The sequence below is a fragment of the Cydia splendana genome, chromosome 6, assembly GCF_910591565.1.
Source record: "Cydia splendana chromosome 6, ilCydSple1.2, whole genome shotgun sequence".
In the NCBI taxonomy this organism is placed as follows: domain Eukaryota; kingdom Metazoa; phylum Arthropoda; class Insecta; order Lepidoptera; family Tortricidae; genus Cydia; species Cydia splendana.
The window spans coordinates 9,929,239-9,947,297 of NC_085965.1; the positions used below are offsets into that span (position 1 = coordinate 9,929,239).

The 18,059-nt window shown below is 39.1% G+C and overlaps 1 protein-coding gene and 1 long non-coding RNA gene across 3 annotated transcripts in view; both read right to left on the bottom strand.

Moving 5' to 3' along the window:
- Positions 1–1,261: 1,261 nt before the first annotated feature.
- Positions 1,262–4,221, bottom strand: LOC134791366 (uncharacterized). Its single transcript, XR_010144294.1, has 2 exons — positions 3,455–4,221; positions 1,262–3,257 (listed from the first exon to the last, which is right to left on the bottom strand). It is a non-coding gene; the product is annotated as an uncharacterized LOC134791366 (long non-coding RNA).
- Positions 4,222–12,070: 7,849 nt separating this feature from the next.
- Positions 12,071–18,059, bottom strand: part of LOC134791369 (WASH complex subunit 1-like) — a 43,579-nt gene continuing 37,590 nt past the window's right edge. For both annotated transcript variants that reach the window (XM_063762379.1, XM_063762378.1), the window contains exon 6: positions 12,071–12,286. In XM_063762379.1, the coding sequence (XP_063618449.1) occupies positions 12,107–12,286 (180 nt within the window). In that variant the 3' untranslated portion in view covers positions 12,071–12,106. The remainder of the gene's footprint in view (positions 12,287–18,059) is intronic.

Sequence of the window (18,059 nt, forward strand, 5' to 3'; positions counted from 1 at the left end):
GCGTTCGTATTTAGAATCTCATTTTAATTAATGACATAGGTATATTACATACATCATACATAACATTTAAAACCGTTCATACAACGTTGGTATACAATACTATATTAACATGATCAAAACATTAAAATGGGCACCTGAATATTTACATAATTTAAATAAAACTACCAGACGGATTAGCTTAACTTACGAGGTTTAAGTTAGGAATTACATGAGATAAGTAGTTTGCTATTACATTTGCGATCATTTAAATATCTGCCTTCAGACGGATGACAGCAAAATGGAAACCTAGGACTCGCAAAAGAACCCTGTCAATCGAATTTAAACTGTTGTGAGACATACTAACATTGAATAATTTTACGGTTTAGACTCACTTGTTTTTAGTCACTCGCGCGACATGTTTCGGAGAGCCTAGGTCTCCTTTCTCAAGCACTAACAGTGCGAGCAGCGTTCACGACGGCCTAGGCTCTCCGAAACATGTCGCGCGAGTGACTAAAAACAAGCGAGTCTGAACCCTGTCAAATTGACAAATATGTAATGAGATTGCTTACCATTTTGATTAACATCCTTGATCTTATAGAGAATCAGGTTTCCATTTTCCCGCGCACGAAGACGCACTTAACGCTTTGACCACCAAAGACTTCTAAAGACGCGCAAAATTAGGTACAGTGTAATATATAGACCTTCATGCATTCCAAATAAGTTTACGATGGCGTATTATATATAATAGGCATGGTGTTCAAAGGGTTAAGTTACCATTGTACCTTTATAGTTTTCAATTTATCACTGAAACATGTATTTAAACAGACGAGGTGCTCAAAATATCTTTACACTGTTTAAAGTAATTAGTAAGAGTTTGTGTAGATATTATTGAGCTCCCAGGCCGACAGGAAACTTAAGTGATCTCTCTCAAGTTTGTTTAGCAATCTATTGATATATTGATAAATAATAACTAACCTGGCTCTAATGAATGGAGGAGTAAGTTTCCAGAAGAAATGTTACAGTCTGACAAAAAAGAGTAGAAATTAAAAAGTGGCAATACAGTAGTGTCGTCCTTTTCTTATATATATATATATATTTGGAAGGAACGACAATACAGTATTGCCACTTTTTAATTTCTACTCTTCTGTCAGACTATACGTCGGTACGGCGAAGGCTTAGACGAAGATCAAAAAAATCTACACACATGTTTATTGTTCCCAAAATAAAAACTTTATGTACACTTATGTAGGTAGGTATTTCGTTGTATGTATATTTGTATTAAAAAAAACTTCTGTATAATTACCCCTCCTTGATTATATTACTATATGACGTATTTGACTACATATTCTTGTACATACATTACGTCAAAATATTGCATTGACTCAAATAGGAAATGCATTGATTATTAACTATTACAGTAGTTCATTTAAATCAAACAGTCAAAACTTAATCAAATTCTACAAAGGCAAGTATCCCTAATTGATAAAACTTAATTTAAAATACGTACAGATTATATTTTACAGCGTATTATCATACTTATTGCTACTTTATATACATAATTTAATATTAAATTCAATATAATATCAACAAGTCTAAAAACTCCAAATATTTATGCACCCTGCACTTAATAAGCTCTACCAGCCAATATTGGTTTCTAACCTTTCAATTCCATTTTACATAAAATTTCTTAACGCAATCTATCCCCTGCAATGGACAACCGCGACGTTTTTTCATTTAAAGCACAATTATATTTAAAGTATAAGCTTTCTTGTCAAATGACAGAAAAGTTGAACTGCTAAAGGGTTAACTCGCATAAAATCTAACGTCGTCCGTTCTAATCGTATAAAATAGAATGAAACCAGGACGCGCAATTTTATCACAATGTTAATTCCAACCCTCCACCACTTCGGAAAATATTTGGAATTCATAGTTTGAAAGATCTAGATTAAACTATGTCTACATTTATGTAGAACCATCAAAAGCGAACCACAAATTATATCGGTCGCTTCAGAAACAAATGTCTGGGCTGTTTTCGAAACAACCGATGTTATTTTAATCCTACATAGTACATAGTAGGGGAAAGTACCTACTTTAGAGCAAATTAATACATTTAATTAGATACCCAATAAGAGTGATTAAGGTGGGAGACATATTTGTTGTTCCTTATGGCATTAACATCAAATGTTTGACCGGTGGAAACACGAAAACTTGACACAGTTTTCTGTTGTCCAACTATATTTAGAGTAATTAATATGTTATTTAAAATCTGTTAAAATTTAAAAAGCTGCATTAGGTGTAATTTAATATGTTCTAACCCCGAGTGACATGATTAAAGACCTACTTTAAACACTAGTTTTAGGGTTAAAACCGAAAAAAAGACTTTACGTCTCCAAAGTACGAAGATTTTCCTTTATTTTTCCAACCACTTTAGTGGGTCTTCAAAGATTGTTGTCATTGTCACCAAGAGGCGCCCGATGCTCAAACGGTTGGGAACCCCTGTCCGGGCGTCTAACGCAGAACTTGCATCCCTTTCGCATGAGACCGGTTTTAGAAGGACGGTTGTATGCCCACGACAGGCATTTAAGCATCAGTACAAAATATGTAATTTCACTGTGACCTGTTATTTGGTGTCGTTAAACGGGGCTCTCTGGAACTGTTTAATATTCGTAGTAAAAAGTAGTTTTATGATACAGCTGCGGGCAAGAGTTGGCTGTGCCGAGGCAAACAACTACGATGGCGAAAGGAGATTAATATTATGAAGCTCATATTTTATGTAGTTTCCTTCGAGTTGTTTAATTTCATCTACTTTATTACCACCAACAGAATTAATTTGCGGCAATTAAGGTAATTTTTGAAACAGCCAAAGTTTTCTATCAGAAACTTACACTTTTTTACGTACGGTTTTGAGATTATACAAACGTAACCATGAACTAAATTGTATACATAACTGGCATTATAGTAATTTACGTTTATCCTTAATTAGCGTCAAGGAAAATTGACGTAAAGTAAACAAGTGAGTTGCGTACTACATTATCGTACTTTTTTTTATCTCGTTGGCAAATAACTACTGCAAATTGTAACAAGCATAATTTACAGCCTTTATTTTAGGTGATTTAATACTCTGGGCGCTCAAATGGCATTGATTTATCCGTCTTATTTCAGTGAATTATGATTTATGGTGCAAGGTCTTAATAATCGTAGATTTTACGTTGACCGAAAAACACAGAAATAAACATTATTATTACAAGATCTTCTTTGACGGTAAAGCCTAGCAATTTCTTTAATGTAATGGCGTGGCTCACTCGACACTCCGCGATTTCGTCGCTTTGCTACAGGTAGCTAAAAGTACATCCGTTCCACACCAATTTTGGTGGCTAGCCATGAACCGCGCGTGGCGCTGTCGCCACCTAGCGCATATCTGTCCTGATCGTAACAGACGCGTTTTGTTAGAGAGTGAGTCTTCTGTACCTAGTACTGTTATTTATTCTGTGGTAATGCTTAGTAGAACTTCAAATAAGAAACAAGTGACTTTTAAGTATCCCAAGCACCAACCGCGCTCAGAATTCGGAATAAAGTCTCACGTTACTAATCCACGTTTCTGTTAACCCGCGCACAGCTATTCGTCGGAACGTAACTGTGCGCACGCGCCGCACCCGAATACAAATGTACTACCGTCCAGTTTAATGGTAGTATACATCTGACCTCTATTACCGTGCTGTTATAACTAATTTTAAGGCCAAACTATGCAAGGTATAAGCTTAGAAACAAACAAAATAGTACGCAGTAAAGGCACCGCTGCCGGGGATTTGACTAATACGCCTATAGACTAACCCCATCACGTTTAAGGCCGGGACCTTTAAGCTAAGCCGTCACTAATTGGTAATGCAGGGAGGTTCTGTCAGTTATTATAATATGTCGGTTTAGTTGCCTATTTACTGTACTCATGTATTACATCGGTGCATTGTCAAGCGTATAGTTTGAATACTGTGAACGCCCTTATTAACCGCTTTCGGTAACATTATGATCTTTTTAGATTGGCGGATTTTGGTATTCTAATAGAAATCAAGCTCCCTGTATATTATTCAAATCGAAAACAATTGAAGGCGAGCTTAATGTTAAGTTTGAAGGGGCCCACTGATTAACAGTCCGCCGGACGGAATCGGCCTGTCAGTTAGAACAAAAAGTTGACAGTTCCGAACAACTGACAGGCCGATACCGTCCGGCGGACTGTTAATCAGTGGGCCCCTTGACAATATAACTTTAAGTTTGAATTAAGTTTCCCTATCCATAACAAAAAATAGATTATTCCTTTATCCATTACATTTACAATATGGAGGATTCTCTGTGGATCCCCGCACAGTTAAAAGGTTAATAATAAATGTATTAGACAAATTGGGCATCTCCCGCTTTTTGTGATTTACTAGAAATGGGCCTGTTTCGGGACCGCTTGGGGAGTTAAAATAATATTTTTCTTAGTGGGGTGCAAAGCCGGGGTTGCGTGGTGATTTGGTGAGCACGTGTGGAGAAGCGTTTGCACATGTTTGAATAGTGAAATTAGTTTTTATTTGGTGTTAAACGTATCTGGAACGAATTTAGCAAATGTGCGTTAGGCACAAGCAATGTCACGCCCAAAAGCATTAAAATAAGATGTATGTACTATCAGTATTATCTAAGATTTCAAATGAAGTAAACAAGACTTTTTTTAATGAACGAACTCAGTAAATCTCGAGCACATGATTATAATATTTGTAAGTATATACCTAATTAGTGTATCGGGTTTCTTCTTTTGCGTAAGTAGACTATACAATAATAAATAATAGTATGTTCGTAATTAATTAGATACGAACGGGAAATCACATAGCCGGCATTCCGGCTATCACAGCGTAGAGCAAAATAGCATTTTACCACAATATACTAGAGTAGAGACTCCTAATTACATGCCGATGCTATATTTGAAAACTAATTCACTGTTCACTTTGTTTTCCGTCAAATGTAATGCTAATATTTATTTAAAACACATGTAATAAGATTTAGTTATGTATGCTTAGTATAGGTACAAGTTATTATTGTAATAAGATTTCCTGTTTGATCATTAAGCCGCTTGCTACAGGAAAATTAACCTTTAAACCTAAACTCAAGTTTATTTTATCAATTGTAATCCTACAAGTAGTTTACCATCATAGGTTTCCCGAAACTTATTATATTTCTAGCGGATCTTCACTCCATGAGCATTATTGATGATAAATGTGCAGCATGAATAACACAACTGGCCCTGCAATCGTTCATATAAAAACATGTCAACAAAGAAATATAAACCACAGAATGTTCGGTTCCTGACAACTGGAAGCATTTATATAATATGTAGGTTTTTAACCTCATTGCGAATTCTGTGGTGTAAATTCTTAAACAACTGTTATGTCAGCATATAAAGATGTGTACGATTTGCGTATTATATCTAACATCGATTTCTCGGAATCCCAGCAGGATGTAACTGTTATTGAACTGGTTTCCCTTGGATTCCGAAAAGCGGCACAGCGTCCGTTTTGGCGAAAATTTAAAAATATAATTTGCATAAGTGGGTGGCCATATTTAAGTACCTATGTAATTAAAAGTTTGTGTATTTATATACGTAACGCCAAATCTTGTGTTAAAGTTAAATCAAATGTACCTATGACTTCATTCCTATCGATGAATCTAATGTAAATAAGTTTATGTTAGAAACATAAATAGAAATAGATATAAGGCTTCAACTTAAGACCGTGAACTACTTTTTAAATAAACTGCGCAGGCCTTTATAATAATTGATTAAATAAATTTATAGTTTATTTATAACAAAATGCAAGCAACACGGCCGGGTAATTATAAGCTTTATAGCACCGCAAGAGCCGTCATATATATACTCGTACATAAACATAGTGGTTGTGAGTCATAAACTTAACATATATGCGTTGTCTACCTTTATTTATGTTATTGAATTGAAACAAGATGGTAATATGTATACATACATGTTTACGACTCGCTTACTCGTAAACAAGCAAACCTATGTGTTTAACGATTCATTCACTCCTAAAGTCTTACCATTCGATTTCATAAAATATATATTCAAAATTAATTTAGCAGATCTATTTAAACTTACCTACACAAAATGGTTCTTGAAATTGATATATACCTACATAATGGTAATTTTTGTAAAGTATCGATTATATTCTTACATTGAAATTAGTAAAATAAAGTAAGAAATAGCGCAAAAAAAAAATGCGAATACAAAGTAAATTTTCGCAAATGACGACATAATCAATAAGCATGTATAAATTATAATTAAGTCAACTTCTCAGATCCCCTCGTTAAGCTTACTCGGAATTAGCGTAGGCACTTAAAACATTCACATTAACTATAATCGTGGACAAAATATGTATTGCGCTGTGTAGTAAATTTCTAAACAAAAGACATGTATAAAATAGACTGCCAATCTCTCCACAGTAGCGTCGACACAGGGCCTCACTGAGCGAGGGTATCCTCCTGAAATATTTTGAGTGGGAGTTTGAAGACTTCCATTTGCTAGGTCACTAATGAGTTAGATTAGAAACTGATACATTTATTCATCAGAATAAATGGCGAAGTATACATAATATTGTATATTTTGATCTAGAACTGAGCAAACGAGCCATCCACAACAGTAATAAGACATCAAGGAGCCATTTGAATTACAAACTGAATAACAATTGCGACTCCTAATTTCCCCTGATAGGAGTGATGGAAATTGCCGAGCTGAAAATGTAACCAACAGCTTTTTCACTCTTGTCTTGTAGCACTTTCATCATCATCATCATCATCATATCAGCCAGAGGACGTCCACTGCTGGACATAGGCCTCCCCCAAAGAGTGCCACAATGACCGGTCTTGCGCCACCCGCATCCAGCGGACTCCCGCGACCTTTACCAGGTCGTCAGTCCACCTTGTGGGGGGTCTACCCACGTTGCGCCTTCCGGTATGTGGTCGCCACTCGAGAACCTTTCCGCCCCAACGGCCATCGGTTCTACGGGCAATGTGCCCCGCCCACTGCCACTTAGCGATTCGGAGGGCTATATCGGTTACTTTGGTTCTGCTGCGGATGGCCTCATTTCTGATGCGATCACGCAGAGAGACTCCAAGCATAGCCCTCTCCATTGCCCTTTGGGTGACTTTGAGCCTTCTTATGAGGCACACAGTAAGCGGCCACGTTTCAGTTCCATATGTCATCACTGGCAACACACACTGGTCGAAGACTTTCGTCTTGAGACACTGCGGAATATTGGACAAAAAGATGTGCCGTAGCTTCGCAAACGCTGCCCAACCGAGTCGGATTCGTCGATTAACCTCTTTCTCGAAGTTGGACCTACCTAACTGGACAGTCCTAGGTATATATAATAGTCTACAACTTCAAGTGTAAAGTCTCCGATTGTAACAGGAGTTGGTTCTACACGGGCATTTGACATGATCTTCGTCTTGTCCATGTTCATCCTCAGACCAACTCGCTCGGAAGCTTTACTGAGGTCATCGAGCATCATACTCAAATCCTCCGTAGTCTCAGCCAAGATTACTATATCGTCCGCAAACCGAAGGTGAGTGATGTACTCGCCGTTTATGTTGATGCCAACCCTTTGTCCAGTCCAAAGTCTTGAAAACATCCTCCAATGCAGCGGTAAACAGTTTAGGAGAAATAACATCCCCTTGCCTGACTCCCCGCTGCAGCGGAATAGGTTTCGAGTTCCGGTCCTGGAGTCGGACTGGCATAGTGGCGTTCTCGTACAAACACTTCAGCACTTCGATATAGCGGTAATCCACTTGGCACCTTTGGAGAGATTGTAGTACAGCCCAGGTTTCGATCGAATCGAAGGCTTTCTCGTAGTCCACAAACGCTAAGCAGAGAGGCAGGTTATACTCCTCAGTCTTCTGTATTACCTGACGGAGCGTATGGATGTGGTCTACGGTACTAAAGCCTCTTCGGAAACCGGCTTGATCAGGAGGCTGGAAGTCATCTAGCCTGCGTGCGAGACGGTTCGTAATGACTCTTGAAAACAGTTTATAGACATGGCTCAGAAGTGAGATGGGTCGGTAGTTCTTGAGTAGGGCATTGTCACCCTTTTTGAAGAACAACACCACCACACCTCTGTTTCATGCCTTAGGCGTTCTCCCTTCGAGTAAGACGGAGTCGAACAACTTCTGAAGGGCCATAAGGACCGGTTTACCACCCGCCTTAGCACTTTACGCTTTACGTATTGAGGCAAATGGCTTCGGACGAATAAAAAAACGACGTCAACCTCAAGTCTACGTTGTTTACGAGTCTCTAACTAAATAAACCTTGGTTTTTGTATGTAATCACTAATCGTCCGCCGCGATAGTTCGCGTCCCTTCTCGGAATTAAAAAAGAGATAGCCCCTTAGTGAGAAATGTGATTATTCTAATACGGAGCCTTTTCCGATATCAGCTGGGCGGATTTATGTGCGCGCGCAACTTCGGGGAAGCTTACGCCATTATACTTGCATTAACACGGGGAAAGGCAAGGGAGTACACGAACGGAACAGAGTAACGAGTTAATACGAACGTGGTGTATAAAGAACTTAGTAAAAGCACAGAATAAATAATAGTACTAGGTACAGAAGACTCACTCTCTAACAAAATGCGTCTGTTACGATCAGGACAGATATGGCCGTTAGGTGGCGACAGCGTCACGCGCGGCTTATGGCTAGCCACCAAAATTTGTGTGGAACGGATGTACTTTTAGCTACCTGTAGCAAAGCGACGAAATCGCGGAGTGGGCCACGCCTGGTAATAGTCAATTATAACGCCGTCTTTAAATGCTGTTATTTATTTATCACCGCGCACTTATACTATACATTTAAAAAAATAGTTTGCGACTATGCTTTTTCGCTGACCGTTTGTCATGTACACGAGCGACAATTTTACAAGCCTAAAACGGCAACACTGAGGGGATGGAGCAGACTATAATGAAGGAATTTTTTTGAAGAATGCTACTCGTTTAGATTTATAAAATTGTAACGTGTAGCTTCGTGAAACGAGCAACTAAGAGCACGCAAACAGACGCGGGTGTTTAGTAACTTAATAGTCTCCAAAACGTTTGTCTTAAACTGTACTCTTATACGTTCTTTACTCCCGGGTTATGGTGATGTGAAACTCGCGTCGTTGCCACCTTTTATACGGGAAACCAGTTGTTCCCGATCGCTCTGATAATGCTGTATAAGTAGATCTCCGATAACACAGTTGTTACAAATACAAATCTCGAAGTCAGATTTAAACTCTGCCCTATTAAGGCAAAACAGCGTATCAGGATTGGAAATATGTAATAAGACAAGCTGTTTTGCTGTAACAGGGCAGAACTGGCTCTGGTCTAGTTAACCTAAAGCAGGGGTTTCCAAACTTTTTGACCTAAGGGCCACAACAAGGCCTCCACTTCGTTTTTGCACGCCGGTTTTTATAGTTATGTAGTAGTTTTTCGCGGGCCGGATTGAATTGTTTTGTCTCCTTTCGTGGACCAAATTGTTCCGGCTCACAGGCCGCAGTGTGGAGAGCCCTGAAGAAATTAATTCGGTAATAATAATAGCACCGCGATCCCTACACGCATGTTTTATAGGGTTCGGTGAAAAAACTGGCAACCAACTGAGCGCGATAATGAGTTTCGGACATTATCGTGTGGAGTTTATTTCTAGTTAATATGTTTTTTACGGGTTGAACTCTACTAAAAAGTCTAAAAAAACGTTCCCGATGGATGCCAGAATAACCCTCTACCCGTTTAAATTTAGCTTTAAACAAAAACAAATACACGCTATCAGTTGGAACGCACACGCACGAGCGCGATGTTTGGTTAGTGACGCGTTCGTGAGTAAACAGACGTCACCACTGCACCGCACCGGTACCAAATCTGGATCGTGAGGGCTTGTATGATATACAAAGCTCTGTTGGTAGTAGCTCTATTGGATAACTTCAAATATATCTGCTTTCCCTAACGTATAGTACCTAATTAACGAACAGTTACGGAATTTGATTTTTGTGGCACTTCGAACGCTGTCACATTGGCAATCAATATGAAAGCCATTATGGATCTCATATTGTCACTGAGAATGTGTAATCGGGTCAGAAATCAAATTTCTTGACATTATACCTAATGGTTCATTCATACGATTGATCAATTATTGGTTTTGTGTGTTGGCAAGGCAACATCCTTAGTCTTAATATGACCTTCTGATTTATAAATAATAAACAATAAAGGCGATAAAAACATCATAAAACGATAATCCGATGGGAACTGGTATTTACCTCGACTAAAAAATCGTCTTTCTTTATCTAACTATGATTGGAAATCCTGTCTCACGACGTATATCCCAGCGACCTTATTATCTTGAACAAATAACTAATAAGTTATGAACCAGCTCATTACGTTACACACGTTTCTCAGTATATCATAGTAAATACTCAATAAATCTTGCGTCAATTCATAAAATAGTCGCTTCTACGAATACGTGGAACGCAGTGGAAATAGATTTGCAGTTTCAGCTAGTCTTCGTGTTAAAAAGAACGCGATGGAGAGTTGTCCTTTGAATATGTAACAACTAATCAGTTGATTAAATTATGCAAGTCTCATGACTCATGATTGATTGTAATCTATACTCGTCACAAGATTGATTTCTGCGTCATCTACGAAGGAATAAGCGAGTGTATGAGAGTCCCCGAGATACGTAACAAGGCATACTGGTATCCGAGAGAAAAAACATGTGGTGTCATTCCTCGGTGATCTCTCATTACTTAAAAGTTGTCAAGGATCGATATCCTCCCCGATGGGTCACGATACACTGGCGCCTTAAAACTTAATTACTCGCACTCGCGTAACCATGAGCGTATGACCGCAGGAAAAACCCATAAAGTAAATTAAGCAGAGAAATTGGTTGGTGCTTCTAATAGCCGGGTATCCACCGAGCAACTACGTGATGGCAGCGGAAATTGGAATGTTTGCCGAACTGACGCGAGGCCTCGGATCTGAGATTTACGCAAATATTATTTCGAATTCGATTGTATACAATATTTGCATATGACCGCTATTTTCCGCGAATTCCAAAGAAACACTGAATTTTGCTTGAGTTATTAGCACAAGAAGAGACGATAGAATTTGCTCTCCAAAGCTCCCATTGACCACTTTATATGTTTTTTTTTTACATTAACAATACAAATACTTATTTTGTCGGTTTGATTTATACTTATATGATGGGTCATATTTCAGATCTATAATTAACAATTTAACCGTTTTTCTTGAAGCGTAGTGATAGATAAATATGTAATTTTGTGTAATTTATCATTTCACTTAAAATTGCGTGTATTAATGTTACTGCACGAACACGCGTGCAGGTAAGTATGTAGGTACCTACCAATTTTATTGAATACCAACGCTTCAATGAAAACGAATTAAAAATTTACGACTTTTGATAAATACGTGACAGAATCTTTGGAAGAATGATAATACAGATTTAATTCTGGCGCCGGAATGTTTAGATATACGCAACGCATCAAAACGCACGCATGGTGTCGCAATTTGGGAGCGAACGTGTCAAAAAACTTTAAATGTACCACGCCATTTATAAAAGCTGGCGCCAGAGGCGCTGAATGTCTGTGACAAAATTGTCAGACTCTACATCGTAGTACAAATCTCAAGGCAGCTGTCGATCTGAAGTTATTGATAATTGGAAAACACTAAACCAGAAAGACTGAAAGATTCGACCTACGATGAGAAGTCTGTGACGTGGTTCGATTAGAGGACTATATTCGAGCGTGTCACATAAATTCTTAGGTAAATTAATTTTGATGGAACTGCGCGCGCTAATGATCCTTACTACCAGTAGTCTAGCAATAGCATAAACCAAGCATATGAGATAAGGATTTGGTGACAAAGCTATAGTATCGCTCGTTCCACTCATGACTGAGGCTTGCTGTGTTGATTCGTTGGTTTTCGGAAGAGAACCGTCACGTCATGTCGCTTGCACAGCAGTTTCTAGCCAGCATGTGCATAAGCGAGCCCCCCTGATGTAAGTATTGTTGTCTCGCTCCCACTCGTCGCCTTGACGCTGTAACGATTGTTGTCTTACTCCCACTCGTCGCCGCTGGAAGAGGCCTGCGGCGTGGACTCGCCGGGCTCAGGGATGACGCTAGCCAACGTGTGGAGCACGGAGCCCCCGTGCCGCTCGGCGCCGGAGATGCCGCGCCGGCGCATGGAGAGCTTGGCGTGGAGGTCGGCCATCAGGTCACCGCCGGATGCAGCAGACTGTAACAAGATCAACTATTTAGATGGCATACATCAACATTTGTATCTACCTATAATTAATTATTTGTTTGACAACGATGCTTCGATTAAATGCAAAGAGTGGTGGTTGCATTAAAACCTCTATCTTTTTACCCGAGTGCTGGGTTATTAGTAAATGAAAGTAAAAATACACGCTTATAGTTACGTACTAATACGAATGTAGGTATAGCTAACTCAAAGCGTTTAGTAATTTTAACAAGTTTAACAGTTTAAGTAAAGTAATTACAGTTAGAGCGTAATTAATAATCAATTTACGACAATAAAAAGAAGCAAGTAATTAAATAATTCTGATAAGTACTAAAACCATCACGATTTATAGGTAGTTAAACAACGCAAAGACGGGGCCAACCGGTCGAATCGAGGACTTTTTCCATTACTTATAAATATTGGTTTTACTCAGAATCTAAAACCCGTTTGGAAAGCTCGATCCTAACATCAGATTACTTGGAATTATCGAAAACGGGCTATCTCCTAATAGATAATGGACCTTGTAGAGGGAACATTTAATTACGTCTCTTTATAGTGCAGTCAGAGATCATTGGCATGAGGTGACGTGATTTATTTTATTAGTGTTGCTGCTCGCTGCGTGGACGCATTGAGATACTGCAGTCAACAGAAACAGTATTCTATCTTGTACAATCGGTATCGTCTTGGGTCGTACCATTCGTTTTTCGTCAAGTTCTTAAATTAGTCCTATTCTGCTTTCGTCACTCATTCTACATTGAAAGCCACCGACGATTGTGACGAATGTAGAATGAGTGACTAATTTAAGAACTTGACGAAAAACTAATGGGACGACCCAAGACGATACCGTACAATCTTTGAAAAACTCGTCTACGTAAAGAAGTTTTTATATCGTACCAGCACATACTGTAAATAAATTAAAGTAACGAAATATTCTACTTTACCATAGTCCAGAGATATACAGGAAGGGATCGCTGTGCTAAAGGACATTTTTTTAATACCACATCGGTGGCAAACAGGCATACGTCCCGCCTGATGGTAAGCAGTCACCATAGCCTATGGACGCCTGCAACTCCAGAGGTGTTACATGCGCGTTGCCGACCTTTTAAAAACCTATACTTTTTGAAGAACCCCATACTGTATACCCTCGGGAAAACCTCGGAAGGGAGGGACATTTACGAAGAAGGGCTGTTGGTGTTGATCCATTGCTCACTGTCCTGAATTAAGGCCCGACTTGGGCACTATTTATAATAAGTTAGAATAACGCTTATCTACATATGTGCTTGTAAACGTCTTGTAGAATTACGAACAGACAAGTTGCTCATTCATTAACAACTCTCCGAGGATGCATCGTGCAAACTTTGCCTGTCTGCAAAATGCGAATATTCAATAAAGATCTCGTCATCGACTATAATAAATAGTTAACGTTTCAACGGCGCTGAGTTCTTAATTTCTAGATCTGTGTGAGCTAACTTTTTTCCTACTTGTACCTAACAGGATGAAAATCTTTTAGAAAGTCTGAAAAATAAATATATATGTACTTCATTTAATATGTTTACTATGGTTGTGCAAGACATTTGTGACGCCTTGGACGATAAACGGCGCTCCGCTTATCAAGTCCACAGTCGTAAAGTATTAATAAAGATGTTTATGATTCGTCTGTACGCATCCGACGACTAAGGTTATCTGTCACTTACACATGTATACTGAAACATAACTAGCTTTAAAATACAATCAAATTAATGCCTATGGGAATAGCATAAAAAGCCAAGCAAGAGCTTAAAAGACTCATAAAATATCAAGGGATAAATGAGATGGTTGGGCATTTTTACTAGTGTCCGACCGAAACATGTTTTTTTGCCGAAACCGAAACCGAAACCGAATGTTCGGCCGTGGCTCTAGTTTCGGCCGAAACCGAAACCGAAACCGAACCTTTTGTAGATTTGTTAAAATCGTTGAAAAAATGTCATAAAACCGCTTTTACACACATATTATGGGGCTGTCAACACCCAATGTCCTTGAAATTGATGTTACTTAAGCAGTTTTTTAAGAAAATTACTAGAGTTAGACCAAGATAATTTTGCATCGATTTTGATAACACACGCAGTGAAAGTGTTATTTTAAACGTCAAAACTTTTATGAAATTATGACGTATAAATAACATTTGCACTAGTTGCATTGCTATCAAAATCATTGTAGAATTTTCTTGATCTAACTCTATTCATTCACCAGTCAAGCTAACATGTAGATATAGGGTCAACTAAAAAACCAACCATAAATGCGAGCGCAGCAGCGCGAAATTTTTTGTTGACAAATATCGCAAAGCCGGGTACCGATCTTCAACTGGGCATAAACGTCCGAAGTTCCCCAGTGAGGTGAACTTTCATGCGAAGTTAAAGCCGTGCTTCAGGCTTCAGGATAAGTAGTTGAGCACAGACTCCAACCAATGTCCATTGTATTAAAAAGCGAGACCGCAGGCCGAGCATGGCGCAGCGAGGCCAAAGGCTAAGCTGATGTAGAGGACATTTGGAACACAAACCAATGGTAAATTGAGGTAAAAAGTGAGGCTAAGGTCGAGCATTCGTATGATAAACTGTACTGGGGACACTTTTAAGAGCTTTTTCTTCGTTTTAATCAATTATCAGCTGTTCAGCCTCGCAAAATATAAACTATTGAGAAAATCAACTTTGCGGCACTAGTTGAGCGTAGCCTTTAGCCTCGCTTAAAATTTGCCATTAGAGGTATGTAGGAAAATAACTGAATAAGTGAATGAATAAGAGCGAAAAAGACATCGTTCCACTCGGGCCGACCTGATACTGGGGGCCCCGACATGCTTAATCCGGCCCTGCTTAAAATCACCATTAAACGGTTCTAATGTCGTGAGGAAGCCGGACTAGTCCCGATAAGGCCTAGTTTACTCTCTGGGTTAGAATATCAATCTGATGGCAGTCGCTTTCGTAAAAACTAGTGCTTACGCCAATTCTTGGGATTAGTTGTCAATTGGACCCCAGGCTCCCATTCCCATTGCCACGGCTCGGCAAAAATTCCGGTATCACGCGAGGAAGATGATGAGTTTTCTTATTATTCTCTTGCCCAGGGCCCAGTAACATGCGACAGTGCTATCTCATTCACTCCGATACAATTAGACAGTGTGCGCGTTATAGGTATTGACAGCCTCTTAAGACTGCGCCGACCGTCCAGTGGCGCCCTCATTAGTGGAATTGTATTTTATAATAAACCAATTAATTTCTGTACCTATACATGAATCAGTATCAGTATATGTATGGTATTAATATTGTCATACTTATTCCCCAACCATTTCGTAAGTTTCGGCCCGGCCGAAAGGTTCGGCCGGTTTTTGGCCGAAACCGAAACTCCAGCCGAAACATGTTTTTTTGGCCGAAACTGGCCGAAACCGAAACCGAAACCGAACCTTCGGTCGGACACTAATTTTTACATATAACTAAAAACAAAGCCCAGAAACTTAAAGCCATAAATAAGGATGTACGTTTCAAACATGGAAGCGAAAGTGTCCATCAGGAAAACGTACGGTCGATACCTACCTACCTAGTATACTCCAATATTCTATGTATGTATTTGTAATTTATGGTAACTGGTTATGGTTCCATGGTCAGATTTTAAAATTAAAGGCTCATTAACATTGCAAATTAAATATATACTTATACTTTGGGGCATCACTGGCATCAGGCATCACGCCATGCATATAGGTATCGTTCGTACCGCATTGTGTTCCATTAAATTATTATTCACGTGTTAATCAAGCAAATTGATCGCCCTTGTGAAGGTCGTGCCTGTGTTTATGGCGGTCTACGGAGGATTTGTATTTGTAGTTGCAAATTTGATGATCGCTCTGCTTTTGGACGATTAGAGCTTCGTTTCGCTGTTTCTAATATTCCCCACTTGCAGAAACTAGTTCTACTCACACATAGCGTACCTATATTGCGTGAGTTTAACACCGTTCCCTGTCAACTATCCAACTGTACTTATAAGTACCAAAAATTACCAACATTAGGACTAGACAGTATGAAAGAATTGACTTCTGTGTTACAAATATTCACGTGGGCAAGCAGAGTAAATTTAGTTTTTTGCATGAAGAACCGGTAATAAACGGCAGACCGAAAGAGAAAGATTTATATGTCAGGGGAACACGGGAATCGTGGATCTTCTGTGCAGTAGCTTGAACTGTTCTATATATGATATAAAATATTCCGATTCGTACAAGTTGCCAAATAATATGTGTGCAAAAGTCGAGTGAACAGCCACAGCCGTGCAAATAATGCGCTTTTGTGTGTCTATATTATCTCTTGTCAGCTTATTATCCAATCAGGGCCGGATGTTAAAGTAATTTCAAGTCATTTGCCGCCTCAAGCACCCTCTAGCTGCCAATGAACGTTTCCTCCTCGATTCCTCTTTATTGTGCTTAAGATAAACGTGCATTGTCTAAAGCAGCGGGCGGCAACCTTTTAGCAGCCAAGGGCCACATAGTAGTTAACGAAGTTGTCCCGGGCCGCACTTTAACTTTAATATTTATGACTTTATCAGACATTGTCGTTTGTCAATATTACATAGAAAATATCCAGGGTGGCTCGCGGGCCGCAATTCGGCCCGCGGGCCGCCGGTTGCCGACCGCTGGTCTAAAATAGCTGTGAATACACTTGGAGATAATAAAAAAAAAATAGTGACTTGCTTTGTTTAACCATAAACATATTTGTACACCAAAGTGTTTATTGAATGGTAATTATTCATAAGTGCGCTTATGGCTCCTAAAGTGCCTTAACTATTCACTGACACTGGGAGTTGGCCATACTTCTTATTGCTCGACTATCTGACAATTTGAAACGAAACCTGGCCGTTTTTATGGTAGACATCACAATCGCCATTGAGATAACTCAGCGCTAAAGACATTCCTTTTATGCCGGACAGTACAATCGCCATAGAAATAATCCTGAGCTATAAATATCTAAATCCGAAGGCACATACTCCGTTAATGGCGAAAACTATGCTTACAAATCTTTGTGAACTCGAGCCTAGGTGAAATTACTACTATAGTAGTCTTTTCTCCATCATATTATAAAGACATTTAAGATTATTGAAGTTGTTGGTAAGGTGACGATTTTGCGTTTGACCCGAACTTCACAAAGTTAAAATATGCAGTGATTACGTTAACAAATAACGTAAGCGTTACTTAATCTTGACACGTACATATGATATTGTATAATCGTCACTTTAAAGCAATGTCAAAAATCGCAAATATTGCGTAAGTACACTCGCCTTCAGATATATAGCGGCCAAAATGCTCTAAAAGATCTGAACACGGACTCTAACGCCTCGCGATGTCTGTTGGCGACTGTACGAAGTATAGTAATATAAAACCTGCCCTTTGTTAAGTCAGAGTTATTTTTTACAAAATATTTACGCGGAAACGTGTAAGTACGTAAGGAATGATAAGATACAATATCGGTCAATAACACACTCGATAAAAACCACTGGCTATTGCCAGTAAAAGACCTTTAATTAGACACGCTTTTGTTATTTACACAAATGTACTCTTTATTTGCGTGCCACAAGGTTGAATATAGCAATAAAGTACTCTATGTCAGTTTGAGAATAGGATTGATTCGTGACAGAATGGGATTAGACACGGTTCTGGCGAGCTTTAGTCGCCGCGGGACGTGAACGGCTACGGAATTCCATCCTTTGTCAACGCTGAATGTGCCTAAAGAACAAGAGGAAAATAGATGAAAGGCGG